The 25188-nt window shown below is 42.3% G+C and overlaps 1 protein-coding gene across 2 annotated transcripts in view; it reads right to left on the bottom strand.

Annotated features, from left to right (window-relative positions):
- Nucleotides 1-538: 538 nt before the first annotated feature.
- Nucleotides 539-25188, bottom strand: part of kremen1 (kringle containing transmembrane protein 1) — a 218071-nt gene continuing 193421 nt past the window's right edge. For both annotated transcript variants that reach the window (XM_073065438.1, XM_073065439.1), the window contains one exon: nucleotides 539-1682. In XM_073065438.1, coding sequence (XP_072921539.1) covers nucleotides 1526-1682 — 157 coding nt within the window. In that variant the 3' untranslated portion in view covers nucleotides 539-1525. The remainder of the gene's footprint in view (nucleotides 1683-25188) is intronic.

The following is a 25188-nucleotide window of genomic DNA, read 5'->3' as shown; positions in this document are numbered from 1 at the left end:
AGCTTAATTAAGTTTGAACTTTTCACCTCTGTGTAGAATTTCTTCCTGCATTTGTACTGTCCTTAATGATACTCTTTTACAGATCGTCTTCAGGACCCTGATGTATTAATGCCTCCCTGAGCAATGGATGCTCTGCCTGACTTAACTGATGATTTCAACCAACAAAATCAGTTTGAAGTCCTTCTTCATCTTGGTGGTGGTTTAGTTACATAAGTGCTTTTTCTTGGAGATAAAGGTGCAGGATTTTCATCAATACCCAGGGTTATGAGGGAGTGTATGGAATAGGTGTTGAACAAGAGTTAGATGCTTTCCTCTTGTAGGGAAAGTCAACACCAGGCATTAACAGTTCTCCTCATGAATCCAGTAACACCTTAGAACTAGGAGCAGGACAGGAGTGCAAAGTGAAGTGTCCACCAGTGAGATGTTAATAAAGAGAGGAGTAAATTTAAATAAACAAAATTATGTACACACACACACACACACACACACACACACACACACACACACACACACACACACACACACACACACACACACACACACACACACACACACACACACACACACACACACACACACACACACATATATATTTTGGATTTAAGCTTTTCTAGAGAGGCAGGAGAGACATTATCATTTCAGTTTGGCCATATGGAGACAACCCAAACATAACTAACCCATTACCAACTCACTCCACTAGACCAGCATTGCCAGCTGTAGCAAGTGGGGAATTATGTTTTGCACAAAGTCCATTCCTGGATTTTTATTCCCAATGGATTGCTGTTGTAGACATATAGAGTTGAATATATTCCTGGATCCTTCCTGTGATTCTTTCAATGTCCTGCAATCTGCTTGTGTGTGATACTTCAAAGACTTCAAAGGCTAAAGTGAGCCCATTTCTGCTGCTTTCGCAACAGTTTCCTGCAGGAAACTTATATAGTCTTTTCCCAGAACTTGATTGTTCAAGAATTTAAGAGGAGGTTTGTTGTGAAAACATTTTAATCTTCTGCAGTTGACAAGAAATAACCCGTAGAGTTCAACGAACTAGTGCAGCCAAGCATGGACTAGAAGAGCTGTATAGTCCTGGCATTGATTTGACAGAGGAATCATCTGCAAAAGTGTTCTTGCTCGAAGAACTGATTTGACACCAATCTGAATCAGTATCTAAGATTCTGAGAGCCAGATGAGCCAACTGTCCATTATTAGAGCCCAGTAGATTTTCAAGCAAATATCTATGAACTGTAGGAACACCTTGTACCAACATTTCCAAGACCTTGGATTTTTATTGGACACTTGCTTTGGAGATGCTAGTCAACTGGTCTGATGGTGTTTCGAAAGGACATGCAATAATGCCTGTGTCCGCTGTGAAGTGCTTAATTCAGTGAGCTTAAAGTCACCTTCACAATGAGGTATCAAAGTGCCAGATGTTGCAACTGAAAGATAAGTTAAAGGAGCTTTCATGTCGAGGACTAGTGGTGGTAGTTTCACATCAAGGACTAGTGGTGGTCTCTGTCATTGCAGTGGGTTAGTCACCCACAAGTGGACTTCGATCTCCATGCTGATCCTTCAGCTTTTTCTTAAAGAACAGTATAGTTGAGGGTTTGTAGGTGATGACCCAGGGTTCAGAAGGGGATGGCTGGCTGCAGTTCTCCGAACTGTTCTGTGTAGGAATTCTACGAGATCTAAAGAAAATAAAAATCACATTTTAAATATTGAACTGCATTTATTTTCAACTCTTAGGCACTTTCCATCTCATTACATTAACTTCAATAATATTTTCCATTCATCACATACAGCTACAGGTCCATCATCACCTAAGGAGGAGAGGAAAGAGATATTGTTATGGTATTCACTCCCTTCAGAATGGATAAGAATCACTCATGGCATTCATGAATGTATCTGGGCATAAGGGGATAACTCCACATCGAGAGGGACAACAATTGCTTGAATTGTCCCAACTATTTTGACCTTATGGTAACTCAGTGGCCACTTTATTATATGACTCATGTACCTAATAAATTGGCCACTAAGCGTAGGTTTGTGGTCTTCTGCCTCTATAGCCCACCCACTTCAAGGCTCAAAGTGTTGTGCATTTAGAGATGCTCTTCTGCACGCCACTGCTATTTTTGTGGTTATTTGAGTTACTGTCATCTTCCTGTCAACTTGAAGCAGTCTACCACTCTCCTCTGACCACTATCATTATCAAGGCATTTTCACCCGCAGAACTGCCGCTCACTGGATGCTTTTTGTTTTTCCCATCATTCTCTTTAAACTCTAGACACAGTTGTGCATGAAAATCCCGGGAGATCAGCACATTCTGAGATACTCAAACCACCCCGCCTGGTACCAATAATCATTCCATAATCAGAATAACTTAGATCATATTACTTCCCTATTCTGATGTTTGGTCTGAACAACAACTGAACCGCTTGATCATATTTTTATGCATTGAGTTGCTACCACCTGATTGGCTGATTAGATAATTGCATTAACGAGCAGCTATACAGGTGTAACTAATAAAGTGGCCGCTGAGTGGCGTACAACACAGAAATAGGTAAATTTGACATATTCAGTCAATACCAAATCACAGAAAAATCCCGTATGGTGCTGATTAATTTTTCCCTGTGACCTGTTCTTTGCGCATTCCATCAATTCTCCCTAGCAATCCTACCACGCACCTGCACATAAGGGGATAATTGTTTACAGGAGTCTATTGAGACCTGGAGCTTCCAGGAGAAATCTATGCGGTCACAGGGAGAACATACAAAGTCCACACCACCAGGACTTGAGATTTGGATTGAACTCAGGTTGGTGGATTTGTAAGGAAATAGCTCTGTTGGCTGAACCATGGTTCATCTGAGGGACAATATGTTAAACATCTTAATTAAGCATGGTTATAACTGTCATACAAACCAAGTTAACACCAGCTAAAGAGATGTGACAAGATCTTTCCTCCAAATCACCATCTTTCCTTTCATTATCTTTGATAGGTTATCATTGTGTGGTTTTATCACAGTTGCCTCAGCTAGCAGAAAAGCCCAGAACCCCGCAATGGATGGTCCCAGGCCCAGCTGCAAAAGGAGGAGGGTTAGGCAAGGGGCTAGCAACCCCATCCTGTAAAAACCCAGAGCTACAGGAATGGCAACAGAAGCTCCAAAGGTATCATCCTGGGAGAGGAAGGATCTTCAAAGCTGGGCTGTGCCTTTGGACGACTGGAAAGACTTCCCAAGAGAGAGGAACCTGGTGAGCTGCAGTTTATAGCCTATGCCACACTGATGCACCATCAATAACTCACGCTGAGACTTAGGAAGTGAGATATCGGCTTTTATTGACTGGAAGAACAAACAACACTACATCCTGGGGAAAATGAGGGAGAGCAGCAGACCACAGTCGCCTTTATACAGGGGTCTGTGGGAGGAGCCACAGGAGCAGTCAGCAGGGTCTGTGGGAGGAGCCACAGGAGCAGTCAGACAGGTATATCTAGTTCACCACAGCCCCAGTAGGGGTGATGGGCTTAAGAAGGAGATAAGGTCAGGGTCCAGGTAGCTCATTGTACTGAACCAAACTTACAAGGAAGATACCACTTTCAGTTCAAAATCCCTGAAGTAGGATAAGGAGCCACATCAGACTAACTCAAAGTGTCAATGAATGACGAGAGTTGAAACAAGAGTGCTAGTGATCAGTTGACATTATGGCTTGAGAGGGGTCGCAACCTATAATTTCAATTGCTATTCCACTCCATAGATTCTGTCTGACCTGCTGAGTTCCTCCAGCATTTTGTGTGATGCTCTGGGCAACTCACTGAAACCTATTGTTTATTTAAAAGCCCAGACAGAGTGGACATGGAGAAGATGTTTCCCATGGTGGGGGAGTCTAGGACTAGAGCATGCAGCCTCAGAATACAAGAATGCCCCTTTAGAACAGAGATGAGGAGGAATTTCTTTAGCCAGAGGGTGGCAAATCTGTGAAATTTGTTGCCAAAGATGGCTGCGGAGGCCAGCTCATTGGGTATCTGAAAGTGGAGGTTGATAGGTACTTGAATAGTAAGGGCATCAAAGCTTATGAGGAGAAGGAAGGAGAATGGGGTTGAGAGGGATAATAAATCAGAAATGATGGAACAGTGGAACAGACTCGGTGAGCCAAATGGCCTAATCTGTTCCTATGTCTTATGGACTTCAAGCAGCTATAGAATATCTTGTGTTTATGATGAACTACTGATCAGCTAACACGGATTAAGAAACAGTATTTTAATAAATAGTTTTACATTGGCCTAGATTTTGCAGGGAATCTTCATGAAACTGCTGACAATTGTCTGTGAAACTTTAGGACTCTCACCCACAAATAAAAGTTCCTGAACCTGAAGTTACCCAAATGCCACTGTTTGCCTACCTGCTCTTCAGCGCTGGATTGCTCAAAGAAGCACTCCTTGTGATCAAAAAGGTTCCCCATCACACACTGGGGAATTTATGGACATCCTGTGCTGGTTTCAACTCATTGTAGGAAATGTTTCATTGTTAGTTAGATTGGAGTTGTAATGAGGTAATCAGATCAAAGTTAGTTCTAGTAGATACCATACTTCAAATACTGTGAATATGATTAAATTGTAATAACCCAAAATATTTAAAAATATTTTAAAGTATTTATGCTTTTAAAGATCTTTAATGTCAATAGTTTTTGTATGTCTTTTGATAGTTTTGACTGTTCTGGCCAATCTGTGGGTGTGGCTTAGCTAGCTGTCAAAGCTTTCTCACCTTTTTTTTATGGGTGGAGCTTGTTCTCCTTCACAATGTGTCCCAGATGGCCCATCTGGTGCACAGGGCCTCATGGTGAAGGAGTCAAGCACTTTCATGTTGCCCTTGCAGACTGCTGCTGTCTCTGCTGCACAAGGTAGTATGTTTGTACTTTATCCTGGCAGCCTGGGGTGAGTATCAACTCTGACCTATTGAAGCACCAAGGCCTGAGGTATCAGACATTATAAACCAAGTCTAACCCTAATCCATTTACAAATTTATTTTTCACCTATTGAAAGACACTATACATAAAGTTGCATTTATTGGCATTATTTTTGTGGTTTGCTTTACACCTGGAATAATAATCAGAACAGCAGAAACACTGTCATCACTCAGCAGACATCAGAAATCTGCCTCATGCCCAAAACAGAAAATCTCCCTGAAATACATTGAACCACAAACTTGAAACGCCAGCTTTTCTGATTCTAAACTTTAAAAGGATCAATGGATTGTTCAGGCCACTGTCTTCTTTGATGATTATATCTGTTCAAATGCCAGAGGCTCATCTGTGGTTGCTGTGGTCAATGGATGGTTTGAAGGCATTTACAGAAGGGAGGGAACTGAAGGAACTCCAGAGGCTTTCAGCCCCATTATCAGGTATAATTATAAGCTGACAGTCCTGTCATTTTAAAGTCTTTACTCTTACAATACGTGAGGATGAAACTAAAGAGAGGTATTGCCATGGAAACTGTTGAACCATCAAAGGCCAAGTTGAGCTCTGTTCTTTACATTGAATGTACAAGTGCTTGCATTTAATTTGCCTAAGACAGAAAGCCTGCCAATTGCAGTTAGGGGCGACTCTGGGGCAAATGGAAAAACAAACTCAACTCTTGCTGGCTGTTTCTTCAATCCGGCTACCTTGTTGCAACTTGCCCTGTTTTACTGAGTAATTGAGGTCTTTTCTGACAAACCACCTCTTGGAAGAATAACTAGTCAGCAGTTCAACATGCCCAGAATTAAAACAAATAAAAAAATTTTTCAATTGCTCCCAATGCTATCTCCAGTTTTGAGACACAGGATAGTGTAGTTTCTGTACACATCAAACTCCCAACTCCACTCGGAGGTGGTTTGTACTCTAGCTTAAATGCCGATCAACACCTCCACCTATTAACCTATCCCACCAGCCCACCACTCTTCTCCACAGCCCCACAGCACCTTTTACCCTCCTCATCTACTGCTGCTTTATGTTTACACTCCACACCTCATACCTATACTGACACAGTCACTATCCCACTGTGCTTTCATAGGTCCTGCTGCTACCTAGAAGAGTTCCACTTGCCAAGAGTCACATCATGTATGTACATACATTAGTCCATATATATATATATATATATATATATATATTTATGCAAATCTTATGTCTATATGGCCCCACTCAACAGTAATTTGTTCATTGTGTTTTATAGATGGCTTTTACATTTATATTTGTTGTGTTTTTTATGCTGAATTGGATCCGGAGTAAAAATCAATTCATTTTTGTGTACCTGAAGAATGACAATAAACAATCTCGACTCTTGAATCCTGATGTCAGTAAAAAAAAGTGTTATGTATTTTTTTAATTTCTGCATGTTCCTCAGAGTATTGACTCTGTGGTTGTAGATCATTTTACACCAGGAATAGAGTTATCAGTCTAACATCAAGAACTATTCAGGGAGGCAAAGGATCTAGTCCAACTTTATGGATGTTGATAAATTAGAAAGAGTAGAAAAATTAGTTATAAATAGAGACCTCTGATTGAAAAGGCTATGCCACCTTCTTGGGCAGGAGGTACAGAAGCCCGGTCCAACATTACTTCCCTTCAACCATTCAGTTCTTCTGCCAACCTACAGAACCCTAATGACTACCTCTATATAGCAACACTATGTCCACTTAGACCACTTTCAACCACAATTGTTGTTTTTCCTGTAAAAATTGTGTACAATTTATGTTGATATTTATCTTGTGAATGCTGCTTATATACCTGTGATACTGCTCCAACAAGTTTGATTGCACTTGCGTATAGATGTACTTGTGTATGTAATAATTAATGAGAAAGGGCTGGAGGAGGGGGAACCTGATAGGACAGGAGAGAAGGCCATGGAAGAAAGAGAAGGGGGAAGAGCACCAGAGGGAGGTGATGAGCAAGTAAGGAGATAAGGTTAGAGAGGGAAGTCAGAATGGGGAGTGGTGAAGGAGGGGTGGATGCATTACCGGAAGTTCTCCAATTAATATTCACGCCTGTTTTTCCACCACCCAACTGAGGGTAACTTCCCACAGCCATTTAACCTACCAATGAGTCAATCTTTGGGAAGTGAGGGAGAGAACTGGAGAATCGGTGGTCACACAGGCGTCACCAGAAGTCAGGATGGAACCCAGATCACTGGAGTCTGAGCCAACTACATTACCTACAACTCCATTCTTGTCAGGGCAAAGTGAAAAGGGAAAATAAATCTACATTCATGTAGCACCTTTTACAACCTCACAATACAGCTGATCAATATCTTGGAAGTGTGGTCTTGTTCTTATATTGTAGCAAGGAAGGGAGCCAGTTTTCATGCACAGCAAGATCCCACAAATTAATGCCCAGATGTTATTTTAGTCATACTGGCTAAATTATAAATGGTCGGCCCAACACCAGAGAGAACTTTCTGTCATTATACAAAATGATGTTGTGGGATTGTTCATTCTCTGAACAGGCCAGATTTACCGCCACACCAAAGAGACGTCACATCTGACAGAGCATTACAATATCAGTGCTACGAAAGTGTCAGCCATGTCTCTAGAGTCTCCAACTCACTGCCTTCTGACCCAAAGCCAAAGATCTGAGCTGGAGCTGGCAGCCCATTACTGGATTTCACTGACTCTCAACTTAAAAAAAAACTTTGTTTCTCTTCAGTTTCTCGTGTGGTGGGGCAGAAGCAGGAGTGGAACGGTAAACAGAAATCACTGAAAATGGTCACTGATGCATCTAGAACATGACGAGCACAAAGATGATATTGGGCTTGGACTTCATCGGCTGGGATCCAATTGGCTGACATTACCAAATATTATTCTCTTGACCTCACTATGAAGGGGACAAGCGCCTTCTGGGTTCTGTCGTTTTCAAAACAAGTGGATGAGATAAATAAAGACTGAACACATGGAACATATCTTGGAGTAATTAATTTGCATTCCAAGTATTCACCGCAGTTTGCTGTTCCTTTAATCTCATTTTCAAATGGAATCCATAGTTAAGTTCTGGGACTAATACTATTCTACAGCTGGTGAGATTTTGATTATTTTTCTCTATAAGATTAACTTCCATCAAATCAAATTTTAAATGAGATTTTTTTTCAGCCAATTTTCTGGCCATGCCACTGTATTTTAAACATCGCACTGAATATCAACTCCACTAATGAATTGTTGTGCTTATAAAACAGCAGGGACCCATCCTGCCATCAAGAAACTCATGCATTTCAAATCCTAACGCTCTCAAACTTAAAAAGGAGCAGACAATTTGTCCAGGCATGTTTGCAAACCTGATGAAAGGGTTTGCCGGGAACTGTGTGGAGAACCAGGACTGCCAGAGTTCTGAGACTGTCCAAGGGTCTCCAGGAGGGAATAATCTCCTGAACATTTCCTGCAAGGAATCCAGGAGAAAAAGCATACAGCATTTCCTTTTTAAGTGGTCTGCTTTTCTGCTAATTTTCCAGGAGCATATGTCTTGTATACTTCGGGGTGACAGGTGGCGTAGTAGTTAGCATAGCACAATAAAAAGCACTAGTGAACTGGGTTCTGTTCCCTCTGCCATTGTATAGAATTTGTACATTCTCCCTCTGTCTGTGTATGTTTTCTCTGGGTACTACAATTTCCTCCCACATTCACACTCACTGGGCTAGTAGGTTAATCGGTTGCATGGGTATATTTAGGCCCTGCAGGCTCATTGGGTCGGAAAAGCCTGTTACCATGCTCTGTCTCTAAATATGTAAAAAAAATCATTTTTGAGGGACTGCTAACCATGTGCTGGAGGTTGTCGTAAGTGGCTTGTTTTGATGTCATACTGGGTGAAGAGGGTCTGGTCTGGTTGTTACTGGAAGGTGACTGGGCAGTAAATGTAATTCCAGCTGCCCACTCCAGAGAACTAAGCATGAAATGAAGGCCAGTTGCTATTGCGAAAAGTGATGAATTGTCCGGGAAGTGGATGAAGCATTCTGCTTCGCAAGGTAAAACACCCATGGCACAGAAGCATAGGGGAGTTGCTAAAATATCCTTGTGAACATTTATGGCATTACAAAGTCATGGCAGAAGATCACCAGCCCTTAAAACTAACCCATTGTCTTTCTCAGCTTAGATCAGGGGTTCCCAGCCTTTTTAATGCCATGGACCAATACCATTAAGCAAGGAGTCCATGGACACCAGATTGTGAACCCATGCCCTAGATACTTCCTGAGCTGTTGTGTATTTCTAGCTTCCTCTCTTATTTCAGATTTTCAGCAGTTTTGGTGTTCTGTATCGCGTATTTCCAACATTCCCGCCCTCTCTCCTCTACACTGATTTTGTTTACACTTCCTGCAGACTGCAACTAACAATACGTTCCCACTCTCTCTGTGTTGTGACTACCATCAGTGCATCAGGGTCTCTTGGTCGCCACCCAATCACCAACATTCCCTCTGATTTCTCACCCCTTCCCCTCTCTCCTGCAACGTTACATATGTTCAACTTCTAACTTCACCGAGTTCCAACGGAAGGTTCTTGCCCTGGAATTCATTACCTATCTCCACAGAAAATGAAAAACAAAACCATAAGACACAGGAGCAGGAGGAGACCATTTGGCCCATTGAGTCTGCTCCGCCATTTCATCATGGCTGATTTATTATCCCTCTCAACCCTACTCTCCTGCCTTCTCCCCATAACCTTTGACATCAAGAGTAATCAACAACCTATCAACCTCCACTTTACATCTACTCAATGAATTGTCCTCCACAGCCACCTGTGAGAATGAATTCTACAGATTCACTATCCTCTGGCTAAACAAATTTCTTCTCATCTCTGTTCTAAATGGACATCCCTCTAGTCTAAGGCTGTGACCTCTGGTCCCAGACTCACCCACTATAGGAAACATCCACTCAATTCAGAACTCTCAATATTCAATTGGTTTCAATGAGAACCTTCCTTATTCTTCTAAACTCCAGCGAGTATAGGACCAAAGCCAACAAAAAGCTCCTCATATGCTAAACCCTTCATTCCCAGAACCTTTCCCATGAACCTTCTCTGGACCCTCTCCAATGCCAGCACACTTTTTCTTTGATAAGGGGCCTAAAACTGCTCAAAATACTTACCAGTGCCTTAGGCAGCCTCAGCATTGCATCCTTGCATTTATATTCTAGTCCTTCTGAAATAAATGATAATATTGCACTTGCCTTCCTCAACATCGACTCAACCTGCTAGTTAACCTTTAGAAAATCCTGCACAAGGACTGCCAAATACCTTTGCACCTCTGATTTTTGAGTTTTCTTCCTATTAGAAAATAGTTTACACCTTTATTCCTTTTACCAAAATGCACAGCCGTGCACTTCTCTGAACTACATTTCGTCTGCCACGCCTTTGCCCTTTCTCCTAATCTGCCTAGGTCCTTCTGTAGACTCCCAGCTTACTCAGCACTAATTACCCCCCACCTATCTTCATATTATCTGTAAACTTGTCCACAAAACAATCAATGCCTTTACCCAAATCATTGACATATAATGTGAAAAGATGCTGTCCCACCATTGACCCCTATGGAATACTACTAGTCACCAGCAACCACCAAGAAAAGGCTCCCTCTATTCCCTCTCTTCGTCTCCTGCCAGTCAGCCAATCTTTTATCCATTCTAGTATCTTTGCTGTAATACCATGGGCTCTTATCTTGTTAAGCAGCCCCATGTGTGGCACCTTATCAAATACCTTATGGAAATCCAAACACAACTTCCACTGACTGGCCTTTGTCTATTTTGCATGTAATTTCTTCAAAGAATTCCAGCAAATTTGTCAGACAAGATTTCCCCTTAAGGGAAACCTCATCCTTAATAATGGACTCCAACGTCTTCCCTACCACTGAAGTCAGGCTAATTGGCCTATCATTTCCTTTCTTCTGCCTCATTCCCTTCTTAAAGAGTGGACTGGCATTTTCCAGTCATGCAGAACCATTTTAGGGTCTAGTGATTCTTGAAAGATCATTACCAATGGCTCCAGAATCTCTTCAGCTATCTCCTTCAGAACCCTGGGATGTAGTCCTTCTGGTCCAGGTGACTTACCTATCCTCGGACCTTTCTGCTTCCCAAGCACCCTCTCCTTAATAATAACAACACATTATCCCTCTAGTGTCCAACCAATTTTGGCCAGCTCTCCTTCCATGCCCCTGTAACTCCCTTTACCCCTTTGTAAAGAAAACAGCTGCAGATATGACAAATCAGAAATAAAAATAGAGAGATCTAGAAATACTTAACTGGTCAGGAAATGTATGTGAAAAAAGGAGTTAATGTTTTGCATCAGAAGAGCCATCAACCTGAAACTTTAGCTGTTTTAGCTGTGTTTCTGCTGAGTGTTTACAGCTGTTTCTATTCCATTCCTTGCTCCAACATTTTTTGCTTTTATTTTAAACAACGGATTATGTGGAACTTAACACGTCGTCTGGTGTACTTTCTTCATTGCAGCAGTGACCACCCCTAAATTTAACAAGCGCCTTCATACCTGCCGACATTACCTGTTTATTTTTCCTAAAACACACCTGGAGTTCACCTGCAATATAAAATTTTGCACCTCCCTGACTGCCACATTTCCACATTAGACTGCTTTGGATCCATAATAAGATTTAAGGTCATCCATCAGCTTTTGTTAACTTTCTAGTTTGACACAACTTGATCTAATCCCAGTCACTTCTGATGGGACCAGTCAGACTGAACGGTAACAGAAGCAAAGTGACCCTTCCACCACAAAGTGATCAAATTGCCACCGACAAGGTGTAACTTCTGTGCCAGCATTACAACTGTTCACTGTCAAAAGCTCCGTCCTGTGTATAGTCTCTGTTGCCCCTATCCCCATAACCCCTTACCTCTCAGTCTATTCTGTCTCCTGTTTTGGATTTTCCTATTCCATTGTAAAAAACATAGAACGGTACTGCGCAGGAACAGGTCCTTTCGCACACAATGTTGTGTTGAACCAATTAAATTAGTAACCAAATGGCCAACGAAACTATTTCCTTTTGCCTACACAATGTCCATATCCTCTTATTTTCCTCACATCCCTGCATCTATCTAAACATCTCTTAAAATTCCCTAATGTATCTGCCTCTACCGGCACCCCAGGCAGTGCCTTCTACACACACACACCATTCTCTGTGTAAAATACTTGCCCTCACATCTCCTTTGAACCTACTCCCTCTCACATTGAATGCATGCCCTCTGGAATTAGACATTAGAACTCTGGGAAAGAGATACCGTCTGTCTATTCCATCTATCCCTTTCATAACCTTCAGTAACACCCTGGGGAAGATTTCACTGCTCATGTAATGGTCTTTCTGTAGAAGCACTGCTAATGTAATGGCTTTTCTGTAGCAGCAGTGTTTGGGTTATGGCTAGAGTTAATGGGGACTTTGGAATGTGCGCCGTCCAATGAAGGGAGTGTTTTTTTTCTTGTTGTGTGCCTGAGACCGAGATGATCTGGTTCTTTTGTTCAGCGGAAGATGAAGAGAGAAGATGCCAGAATGGGGAGGTCATAGACACCCGAAAGGAGAGGACTTGGAGTGGACGAAGTCCAGGGAAATCAATGGAGTACTAGTGGAACTGAAACCGTGAGCTCCAACTAGTGCATACTAGACTTTCATTAAAATGGGTCCTTTTCTTTTTGTTTTACTTTACTAACCCTTTAGTCAAATTAAGAATTATAAAGCTAAATGGTTTACTGTCTGTTTTATCATGGCGCTGATTTGTAACAGGGTGACACATCACACAGCATCCACACAAACAGGAGTTTTTGCTCCTCACTCTCCTACATTTGGTGGGGCCAGAGATTGTCTTCCCGAGAATTACACAGTCGACAGAACCTGAGGATTACACCTCTATCAGATCTCCCCTCGACATACAGAGATCCTTTGAGACAAGCAGTAGTGCTGTTGGCTTTAGTATCTTGATTAATACACAAAGGACAGATGTCAAGAGGACACAGGGCAACTGCAGGTACTTTCAACTACAGAACAAGTTTTGCCTCAGCCCACTATAAAAACTTGCTTGCTCCTTTATAACAAGGCCATAAAACCAGGATTCCTCCCTCCAACCAATCACTTTTAAGACTTTGGTCAGGCTCATTACAGGAAGGATGTAAAGGCTTAGTAAAGGGGGCAGAAGAGATTCACCAGGGTGGCGCCTGGAGCGGAGAATATTATCTATGAAGAAAGTTTGGATAAGCTTAGATTGTTTTCTCTGGACAGTTGGACGTTGAGTGGAGACCTGATGGGGGTTTATAGATTATGAAGGGCATAAATAGGGTAGATAGATTCATGTCACGTACCAGATGACACGCAGGGAATGGACCATATGCAAGCAGACTGGTTTAGTTTAATTTGGCATTGTGATCAGCATAGACATCAAGGACCTGTGTTGTACTGTTCTATGCTTATGTTCTAACATACACAATCTGAAACTCTCTTCCTTAGCCCCAAAACTCATCATGCATCGTCTATTCCCAAATTTCAAATCTTTTATATCTTCGGCTATATATTTGCTCATTTTCTTCTCACTCTTCTTCTTTCTCACTTCAGTATGAGTTCAGTTAAGTTGTGAGAGGTTTTATTATGTGAGAAGTACTGTACTACTCCAAGTACCAGAATGGATGGCAATGGTAGAGCTGCGTGAGACCCCAGATTTAGCAGAGAAGCAAGGTGTAGCAGAAATGTTGAGCTTGGTGCTTTGACAACATTCAGTGATTGGAGTGGAAGCATTGTTGATGGCTCCAATTACATTTGCGAGGCATCACCTTTTGAAGATGTCCTTGATGCTGGGGAGGCTAGTGCCCATGACAGAGTGGGCTGAGTTTGCAACCCTCTGCAACTTTTTCTGATCCTATGCAGTGGTCCCTCCATGTCAGAAGATGATGCAACTAGTTAGAATGCTCTCCACAATACATCTGTAGAAATTGCTGAGAGTCATTGGAGACGTACCAAGTCTCCTCAAACTCCTAATAAAATATAGTGACCATAAAGCCTTCTTTGTAATTGCATCAATATGTTGGACAGATCTTCAGAGGTGTTGACACCTAGGAACTCGAAACTGTTCACTGCTGATTCCTCAGTGAGAATGGCTGTGTATTCCCTTGATGTCCCCATCATGAAGTTCACATTCAATTCATTGGTCTTACTAATGTTAAGTGCAAGGTTGATGTTGTGACATCACTCAACTAGCTGACCTATCTTGCACCTGTAAGCCTCCTCACCACCATCTGAAATGTCTCCAACAATGGTTGTGTTATCAGCAAATTTACAGATGGCATTTGAGCTGTGCCTAGCCTCACAGTCGTGTGTGTAGAGAGAGTAGAGCAGTTGGGCTAACCACACATCCTTGAGGTGCACCAACGTTGATCGTCAGCAAGGAGGAGGTGTTATTTCTGATCCACACAGACTGTGTATTCCAATGAGGAAGTCAAGAATCCAATTGCAGAGGAAGGGACAGAGGCCCAGGTTTTGGAGCTTGTTGCTTAGAACTGAGGGAATGATTGTGTTGAATGCTGAGCTGTAATCAATAAACAGCAGCCTGATGTAGGTAAACTGCAGCCTAACATTTTGTGACAGCCAGCCTCACTTGAAGTCGTTTTTCTGACATTTGACAATATTGAAGGATGTAATGGCTCCAATGTAGAATTACTCTCTGAGATATAAATGGGGAAATGAGAAAGACATGTTTGTGGTCTTCAGCCCATTCATTTTAACGTTCGATGTGTTGTGTATTCAGAAATACTTTTCTGTGCACCACTGTTGCAATGTGTGGTTATTTAAATTACCATAAGACATAGGAGCAGAATTAGGCCATTTGGCCCATTGAGTCTGCTCTGCCATTTCATCATGGCTGATCAATTTTTTCGCTCAGCACCCAATCTCCTGCTTTCTCCCAATATCCCTTCATGCCCTGAGCAATCAAGAATCTATTAACCTCTCCCTTAAATATACATACAGACTTCGCCTCCACAGCTGCCTGTGCAACAAATCTCACAGATTCACCACTCTCTGGCACAACAAATTCCTCCTCATCTCCATTCTAAAAGTGCACCACTCTATTCTGAGACTATGTCCCCTGGTCTTAGAATTTTCCACCATAAGAAACATCCTCTCCACAACCACTCTACCAAGGCCTTTCACCATTCAATAGGTTTCAGTGATGTCACCCCTCGTTCTTCTGAATTTCAGTAAATACAGGCATCAAACATACTTCATATGACAAGCCATTCAAACTGGGAATCATTTTCATGAACCTCTTTTGAACCCTCTCCTATTTCAGCACATTCTTTCTAAGGTAAGGGGCCCCAAATTGTTCACAATTCTCCAAGTGAGGCCTCACCAGTGCTTCATAAAATCTCAACATTACTCCCTTGCTTTTATATTCTAGTCCTCTTGAAATTAATGCTAACATTGCATTTGGCTTCCTCACCACAGACTCAACCTGCAAATTAACCATCAGGGAATCCTGCACAAGGAGTCCCAAGTCCCTTTGCACCTCAGATTTTTGTTTTTTCTCTTCATTTAGAAAACAGTCAACCCTTTTATCTCCTCTACCAAAGTGCATGATCACACACTTCCTGACATTGCATTCCATCTGCCACTCCTTTGCCCATTCTCCTAATCTGTCTAAATGCTTCCGTAACCTCTCTACTTCCTCAAAACTACCTGGCCCCTCCACCTATCTTCATATCCTCTGCAAAGTTTTCAACAAAGCCATCAATTCCATCATTGACATATAACGTAAAAAAATATTGGTCCTAACATAGACTTCAGTAGAGCACCACTAGTCACCACCAGCCAGCCAGAAAAGACTCCCTTCATTCCTGCTCTTTGCCTCTTGCCAGTCAGCCACTGCTTTAGCCAGGCTAGGATCCTTCCTGTAATACTATGGGCTTGTATCTTGTTAAGAAGCCTCATTTGTGGCACCTTGTCAAAGGCCTTCTGAAAATCAAAATACACAATATCAACTGATTCTCCTATGTCTATCCTGCTTGTTATTTCTTCAAAGATTTTGCAACGGATTTGTCAGACAAGATGTTCACTTGAGAAAACCATGCTGACTACGGTCTATTTTTATCATGTTACTATCACCTTCTTGTCAGCTTGAATCAGTCTGGCCATTCTCCTTTGACCTGTTTCATTAACAAAGTGCTTTTGCCCACAGAACTGCCACTCCCTGGATGTATTCTGTTTTTCACACCATTTTCTGTAAACTCTAGAGACTATTGTGCACGAAAATCCCAGGAGATCAGCATGCCTGAGATGCTCAAACCACCCTGTCTGGCACCAGCAATCACTCCACTTAGATCACATTTCTTCTCCATTCTGATGTTTGGTTTGACAACAACTGAACCTCTTGACCATGTCAGCATGCTTTCATTGGTGTGTTTCTGATTAACTAGTTGAATAATGACTTGTGATAGTTATATTGATTTTTACAAATTAGTTTCTATGGAAAGTATAAGGCATAATCCAAAACAAAACCTACCTAGTTAAAGACAGCACCTTTCTGTTTCGTATGGTGCAAATTCAAACTCTGAAAGGGACAGGACAGTTGCAAAAGCTGGTTCCTATTTGATGGCAATCAGATCCGAATGTGTATATTACAGGCTGAGGCCTGGGCAAAGGTGAGCTGAGCTTTCTTTTTGAAGTATGTCGTGTTTTGGAGAAAGTTATGCTGCCATATTCAGGACAAGGCATCAACAGATCCAACCTTAAGTAACAAAGTCAAACTGAATTTCTTACGTAAGAGGAAACTTTTGGATCTTCTCATTTCCTTCCTCCTCACTCCCTTTTGGAGTAAGGTATGGAGACACGAGAGACTGCAAGTGCTGTAATTCTGAATCAACACACAAATGAGCTGGAAGATTTCAGGGGAGGAAAATGGACAATTTTTCGGGCTAAGTCCCTTCATCAGGACCCACAGAGTTCCTCCAGCTCCTTTGAATGTTGAAAGGCACGGAGATATTTTCATTTGATTCTGCACTGATGCTAAACACTCTGATTACCGACAAATAACTGACAGGGAAATCCCAGAGGGTTAGTATGACTAGGGCTTACACATTCATTCCTGTTGTGCCAGATGCAGTACTATTTGTGAACAAGAATTGTTTGCTTTAAGTTCCTTCAAAGACTTGTGTCATTTGATGAACTGCTCTCGAGCTGCAACTAGTGAAGCATTCCATGAATGGCCTTAAATAAAGAGGATGTGCCTTCCCTTTAAGCTTCTTGCGTGTGGTGTGTATTTGCTGCATACTCTACATGTATACCGTTGGATGATAGAAATCCACAGAGACCACACAACTCCTGAATGTTTTGAAGCAGCTTAATGTCTTTATGTGTTCTTTAAGCCCTCCTCTACCATCCAGTTACAACACCTTACAGTAAACATCCTTAAAAGATTACTGCAAATACTAAGTTTACTATAAATCATTGTAAAAGAAAGTTTAACTTTAACCTACACACACAAAATGCTGGTGGAACACAGCAGGCCAGGCAGCATCTATAGGGAGAAGCGCTGTCGACGTTTCGGTCCTGACGAAGGGTCTCAGCCTGAAATGTCGACAGCGCTTCTCCCTATAGATGCTGCCTGGCCTGCTGCGTTCCACCAGCATTTTGTGTGTGTTGCTTGAATTTCCAGCATCTGCAGATTTCCCCGTGTTTTGCCCTTTAACTTTAACCTCCTCTATCTGGATCACTATCTTGTACTGACAAAGGATCATTGACCTGAAACATTAACTGTATGTCTCCCCACAGAGACTATCTGACTTCCTGAACATTTCTGCATCGTTCTGGATCTTTAGTACATTCACAGCAATTCAGATGGTGTCAGCAGCAAAGTGGGAGAACTCTAGAATATGAAAATGTCTTACGCAGAAGTTTGTTTATTAATCTTACTTTGGAGAAAAACTGTGGAAATGAAATGTTCCTCTTCCAGAGGCTCATAACTACAGCAAATACACGCATTTTAGATGAAAGAAAACTGAGCCAGCAGTTCTCAGAGAGGCTTCTTGTCTCTTCAGTGTAACACTCAGTCTGTCATCCATCTAAGCTGTATATTAGAGAATGGTTAATTTGTTCCTTTAAGTGATTAACTGCTGTTAAGATTTTGATTAACATAAGACCATAAGACATTAGAGCAGAACTGGGCTATTCGACCCATTGGGTCTGCTCCACCATTCCACCATGGCTGATTTATTACCTTTCTCAATCCTATTTGCCTGTTTTCTCCCTGTAAACGTTAGTGCCCTTACTAATCAAGAACCTATTAACCTCCACTTTAAATATGCCCAGTGACTTCATTTCATCTGTGGTAATGCATTCCACATATTCACCACCCTCTAGCAAAAGAAATTCTTCCTCATCTCAGTTCTAAAGGGATGTCCTTGTATTCTGAGGCTGTGCCCTCTGGTCCTGGACTTCCCCACCATGGGAAACATCTTCTCCATGTCAACTCTATGTAGCCCTTTCAAGATTCAGTAGATTTCAATGAGATTCTCTGTCATTCTTCTGAACACTAGCAAGTACAGGCCCCAAGCAATCAAACACTCCTCATATATTAAAACTTTAATTTCCAAGAACCTCTTCTTGTCCCTCTCCAATGCCAGCACATCTTTTCTTAGATAAGGGCCCCAAAAAAAAGCATGGACCATATCCCAAATGAAACTCCACAGATGTGTTTGGTTTGAAGTATTTTTATCTCAGAAACTGTGCTCTCCTTCCACTCCTGTCAAAGCATAACTTAAGATATACAGGTTACCATAAAGAGTGATATCTTTCCCACATTAATAACAATTTCTCAGAAGTTCATCTCCAGTCACGGAAGGAAAATTCACAGCATACTTTCTCAGTGCAGCGTATTTCTGAACAGAGTTCTATGTATTGATGGTATCCTATAGGGAGCAAGAATAAACTTTCCAGGCGGATGGGCAATGCCTCCACAGAACAAAAACTGCTCATCACCATGATTCATTTTCTGCAAATTGAATCGGAATGCATTTGAAGTTTTTATGGCATGCTGAAGGAACGTATAAATAATAACACAAAACTTCATGTTCTGAAACTTCAGGGCATTAGGATGGGCTTTGATTTTGAAAGGATAAATCGGCTCCTTGGCAACAGGCAACAAGCAGTGCATTTGTGTTGGGAAGTAGGGTGTGATGCTGGCCCCTCCAGGTCTACCAGCTCTCAAAATGTGAGCTCAGGCTACAAGGTGGAGCGAGGCCAAGCATCCACACAAGCGTGGTGGTGAGGAGTCAGTGTGATTAGCTGATAAGGAGAGAAAATGGCTGGGGGAGTGTAAATGCTAAAACTGGGAGGAAGCAGATCCTGATCTTTCAATCAAATCGAACAAAGAATAATTTTTTAATTCTGAGTTTGGGTGACCTCATCACTTTTCACCTCCAACACCAAACAATCAGCAATCTCATTAGTTGATTTCCCAACACATGATCCATGAGCGTTTAGGATTGACTGGTAAAAGGAAGGTCTACAGACAAACTGGAGATACATGGTGTGGTGAACTAGATATACCTGTCTGACTGCTCCTGTGGCTCCTCCCACAGACCCCTGTATAAAGGCGACTGTGGGCTGCTGCTCTCCCTCATTTTCCCCAGGATGTAGTGTTGTTTATTCTTCCAGTCAATAAAAGCCGATATCTCGCTTCCTAAGTCTCAGCGTGAGTTATTGATGGTGCATCACATGGATAAGGGAAGAGAGAGACCTGGGCCAAATGCTGGCCAATGGGATTGGCTTAGATGGCATCTTGAAAAGTGTTGGCAAGTTGGGCCAAAAGGCTTGTTCTGATACTATGACCCTGTTCATGCTGCAGAGTTAGGTACAAAACATCAGAGAGATACAGGGAGAAGACACTGTAAGTCTCCTGCCCCCACTGTGCATGTGAACACAGTGGTGCAGCAAGCTAAACAGCTTCTCAAAAATCTCGGAAGCTTTCTTTCAGGGCATTTAATGGAAAGATTTTGTGAAACTGCAGAGCTGTGTGCAAACACACACCGTGAAGGCAAGAAAGTGAATAGCTATCGCTATTTAAAGGCAAATATAGAGTGGATGGGAGTAGGCGTGTGCTTTGAATCAGAATAACACTACCTGTGCAGGAAGTGGTACTCATAAAAGACAACTGGCATACAGGAAGCTGTACAGATATACAAGTTAAGATGTACAGGTTAGCATAAAGAGCGATGTCTTGCTTACATTAATAACAATTTCTCAGAAGGTCATCTCCAGTCACGGAAGGCAAGTTTACAGCACACTTTTTCACTGTAGTGTAATTCTGAGCAGAGTCCTATGTATTGATGTTATCCTAATGGTGAGAACGGTACTACTCATACAAAAGGAACTGCACCTATAAAGACCAGAACAATAAGGAAGCAGCCTTCGTGAGAGTGGATGGTGAATAACAGGTACTATACCCTCCAGAGCTGCTCAGTCAAGATTAAATGAAAAACTCAGAAAAAAAACAATAGGTCCTTCTAAGATAAGCTTAGCAATTATATTACCATGCCTTATCCTACCACAAGTGGCTAAAAATCAAATCTATATTTCTCAGGATTTAAAAAAATTATTGAAGGGTCCTGAGATGGAATGGCAAGCTAGATATTAAACTGCTTCTACTAGTAAAACCATTGAGAACTTCAAGTTTCTAGGTGGATATATTTCCAATGATTTGTCCTGCTCCACTGACAAAGATCCAATGGCCAGAAAAGGCACCCCATTGCTTTTACCATACCAGAAATCAAAGAAATTCAGCTTATCCCTGATGACACCTACCAATTTTTATAGATGCACCATGGAATTCAGCTCACCTATATGCATCACAGTTTGGTATGGCAGATGTTCTGTCCAAGACGACAAGAAATTGCAGAGAAATCAGCTCAGCCCATCACAGAAACTGCCTCCACTGGTTCTGTCTACACTTCCTGCTACCTCGGCAAAGCAGACAACTTAAACAAGGACTCCTCCCACCCCATACATTCTCTCTTCTCCCCCATCCCATCGGGTAGAAGATATAACAGACTCAAGCCAACAGACTCAAGCATCATACCTGTCCCACTGTTATTATTAGACTCTCGAACAAACCTGTCATAAGCTAAAGAATGAATTCTCCCAAACCTACCTCATTGTGGCCTTTGTACTTGGATCATAAGACCATAAGAAATGGGGACAGAAGTAGACCATTTGGCCCTTTGAGTCTACTCCACCATGGCTGATTTAATATCCTTCTCAACCCTACTCTCCTGCCTTCTCCCTGTAACCTTTGATGCCCTTACTAAACAATAACCTATCAACCTCCAGTTTAAATATACCCAAGACTTAGACTCCATTGTGAAAATGAATCCACAGATTCACCACCCTCTGACCAAAGAAGTTCCTCCTCATCTCTATCTCTTATTTGTCTATCTGCACCACACTTTCTCTGTAACTATGGCACTGTATTCTGCAATCGTTTTCCTTTATACGTTTTCCTCCATGCAATTACGTATGACATGATCTGTCTGGATGGCGTGCAAAACAAATAACTTTTACTGTATCTCAGTCCACGTGGCAACAGTAAACCAATACCAATTTCAAACGAGGGCACATTGTTGCAAAATTAGGGGAAGACCATTTGAAACTGAGCTGCACAGGAATTTCTTTTTGTAGAATCTCTGGAACTCTCTAACTCAGAGAGTTGTGGTGGCAAGATAGGTAGGGGCATGAGAAGAGAAGGCAAACAAATCAGGTAATTGAGAGCGATGGGAAACGAGCAAAGTGAAGAAGGTGAGGTCCGAGGGACAGAGACTGGTGGAGCTGAAGGACTTACTTCTGCCCCTATCTTCTTGCATCCTTATGATGATGATCCCAGCCTGGGAGACAAAGTTAGTTATAACCATGGTACAGATGACCTACCCCATTTCCTGTCCTCCTATGGCTACCCAAAGGAAATGACTCCAAGTCAAACCCGTGGAAAGTAAAATTTTGCTAATAAAGACTGCTCCACCTGCATTCTGTTCCCTTCCCCTGGCCCACCTTATCTCACACAGCTTTAAACACTGCCCTGTTATTAGGAACACTCATACCATCAGCCACCTGTTGCACACATGTCTGGGCAAGAGACATGTCTTTCCAAATGAGTACACCTACAGACTATGTAAAACCAGAGCTTACTGTTTCCTTACTACGTGCTATCATAGGTGGCAAGTTCGATTTAACTAAAAACTTCTGCTCTGTGTGCACTTTCTGCCTGTAATTATTAACAAAGTACTGCTCGCCTGTTTGGTGAGCCTCTCTCTTGACAGGGTGGAATTTCAACTATTCCAGTCAGCACAATGAGAATTCCCTGCTGTGTAACTGAGATAAGTAAATTCAGTTATCAATAAGGGCTTTAATGGGGAATCACAGCGAATGTGAGTGCACAATTCCCTCACTGTCCAGCGCTCTCCCACTCTCCTCTACACGAGCTGACCAATGGCGAGAAGCAACACACACTGTTCGCGCCCCATTATGAATTCATTATTTATTTGTTCACAGAAGTATTTTATCTTACAATCGCAGCCAAGACTAGCAACATGCGGGTCAGGAATTCAGTTTTCACAAACCCAGATGTGTTGAATTCTGTTGCCTGTTTTATTTGCCGTTCTAATATAGATATTGTGATTTGAAGAGACCAAGTAACTCCATATGCCTCTGGAAAGGTGGGTGCTTCACTCCACTGTCAGCCCAAGGGTATTATGCTAAATAAACTAACTTATATCCATCTAATTACCTGGAATATTTTGGGATGTCTGAAAGACATCAGCTTGCATGGGTTATGAACAGATTAATAATTCATACTCCGTATGTCTTTAAGACATTTTAAAAAAGCCATTTCAGCCCATTGAATCTATGCTGGTTCATAGAGCAATCCCAATTATCTACTAATTTTCTCATCAATCTATTCATGTCCATCACCCACACCTCATCCCAATATCCGGCAGATTCTACTGACGATCTCCAAACTAGGGGTTAATGTGACCAGGAGTGCCAATGTCTATGGGAGAGGATGGGGAAGTCATACAGGAAGAACATGCAAACTCCACAGCGGGGCAGCACATTTAATAGCAAAGTCACTGTGATAATTAGGACAATGGGATTATAATACCGGGACATGCGGGCAGCCACTACGTCGCAGTGCCAGGCACCCGGGTTCGATCCTGGCCTCTGGCATAGTCTCCCTGGAGTTTGCACATTCTCCCTGAGGCTGTGTGGGTTTTCTCCCACATCCCAAAGCTGAGCAGTTGTATTCATGAATCAGGGGAGCAGAACCCCTCTCCACCACACCCCCAATCACAGAGACTCATCACCCTCACCCGCCTGGCCCCATCCGCCATCACCCACATATCTCTCCACATGGGTTCCCCTCTCCCATCCCTGGGTGAACGTGGACAGGATGTTTCCATTAATAGGAGAATAGAGCGTCGAAGGGGTGGCCTCAGAGTAGAAGGGCAGCCCTTTAAAATTGAGGTGAGAGGCAATTAATTCAGCCAGAGGGTGGTGAATCTTTGGAATCAATTGCAGAGAGGGCTGTGGAGACCAAGCCATTGGATGTATTTAAGGCTGAGATTGAGAGATTCTTGATTGAAAAGGGGGTTAAAGATCAAGGGGAAAAGATGGGAGAGTGAGGTTGAAAAAAAATCAGCCACGATTAAATGGAGGAGCAGATGCATTGCGAGGAGTGGCCTAATCCTGTTCCCATATATTATACTCTTAGTGTCTTAACCCCTTGCTCAACTGGTTCCATCTGCCCATCAGCTCCCATCCCTTTATCTACTTCCATCTATCAGCTGGCAGGCTCTATCTCACCCCTGTCCTTCACTTCAACAACTAGCTATCGTCCCTCTACACTCTGAATCCCAATACAATGTCTCAAACGAAGATGTAAAGGCATCCCTTTTGCATTTACCTATGCTACTTGCCCGCTGAATTCTTCCAGCAGTTTATTTAATGCTCCAGATTCCAACACCTTCAATCCCTTGCAAGTTCTGTAATCAGATTTTCTCAAGAAAAAAAAGCAAATATGGAAACCTTCCTGCATGCGAGTATGCACAACTACGAGGAAGAGACAAAACACAAGACAAAACAGAAATTTTATAAAAAGGATCAAACAATGGCTTGAGAATGGCACATGATTTGTGTCCCAGCTGCCTTGGCAAGTCTCCCAGAAACCACTTCAGCTGAAGGATTAACAAAACAAGCCGCCTCTCAGCTCTCTCTCAGGCAGAATGCCATCTTTTGTCAGGCCCGATTAGAAGAGCAGGATAGAACAGGGAACGGGAGGGTAAAACTTACTGAGGAGGGTGTGTCTAATGCTACTAGCTTGCATTCAAAGCTTTGCTTTAGGGTCGTTGTTGCAGAGAGTCTTCCTGGAGTTGGACCCATCAATAACAAAGGAATAGTGATAAATTTCCAAAGCAAAATGGAGTATGACTTGGAGGGAAACCTGTAGATGGTGATCTTCCCAATGCCTACTACTTGCGTACTTCCTTTGGAGGAACTACAGTACATTTTGAAGATGGCAGATACTTACACACTGCAGCTACTCAGTGTCAGAGATGGAGAGAATGAGATGTTCAGGAAATTTCATGGGGTGTCAACCAAGAGGGTACTCTGCCCTGGATGGTATTAAGCTTCTTGAGAGTTTTACACCCTCCAGGCAAGAGAAAAGTTTGCCATAGCATTTGCAGCTTCACGCTGTAGATAGTGGAAAAGTTTTGGGATGTCAGGACATAAGTCACTCGCTGTAGGACAGCCATCTTCTGACCTGCTCCTTCAGCACTGCTCTCGTATCTTTTGTAACCTCAAGGTGTACCAGGGTTCTAAAGTTCAGTGGCTAGTATAATGCAATGGTCATAAAGACCATAGAGTGCCCAGGTAAACTCTTTTTAGTTTAACATAATTTACAGAGAGTTCAAGATGTAGAGGGGGGATGGTTGGTGCCAAATGAGGGAACGTGGAGAGTATGGTTGACTAGGTAAGACAATGCTTTTTGGAGCCCCTAATCAATAGTTTCAGAGAGAAGAGACAACAAAGACATGCTGAAAACATAAGAACAGCTCCAATACCATATTCAAGCTTGCTGATGACACCGCTGACGAAGGCTGAATCAAAGGCGGTGACGAAACAGCATATAGGAGGGAGGTTGAAAATCTGGCTGAGTGGTGC

This window comes from Hemitrygon akajei, chromosome 14 (assembly GCF_048418815.1).
Source record: "Hemitrygon akajei chromosome 14, sHemAka1.3, whole genome shotgun sequence".
In the NCBI taxonomy this organism is placed as follows: domain Eukaryota; kingdom Metazoa; phylum Chordata; class Chondrichthyes; order Myliobatiformes; family Dasyatidae; genus Hemitrygon; species Hemitrygon akajei.
Note: the sequence above shows the minus strand (reverse complement) of the source record. Positions and strands in the feature narration are given on the sequence as shown.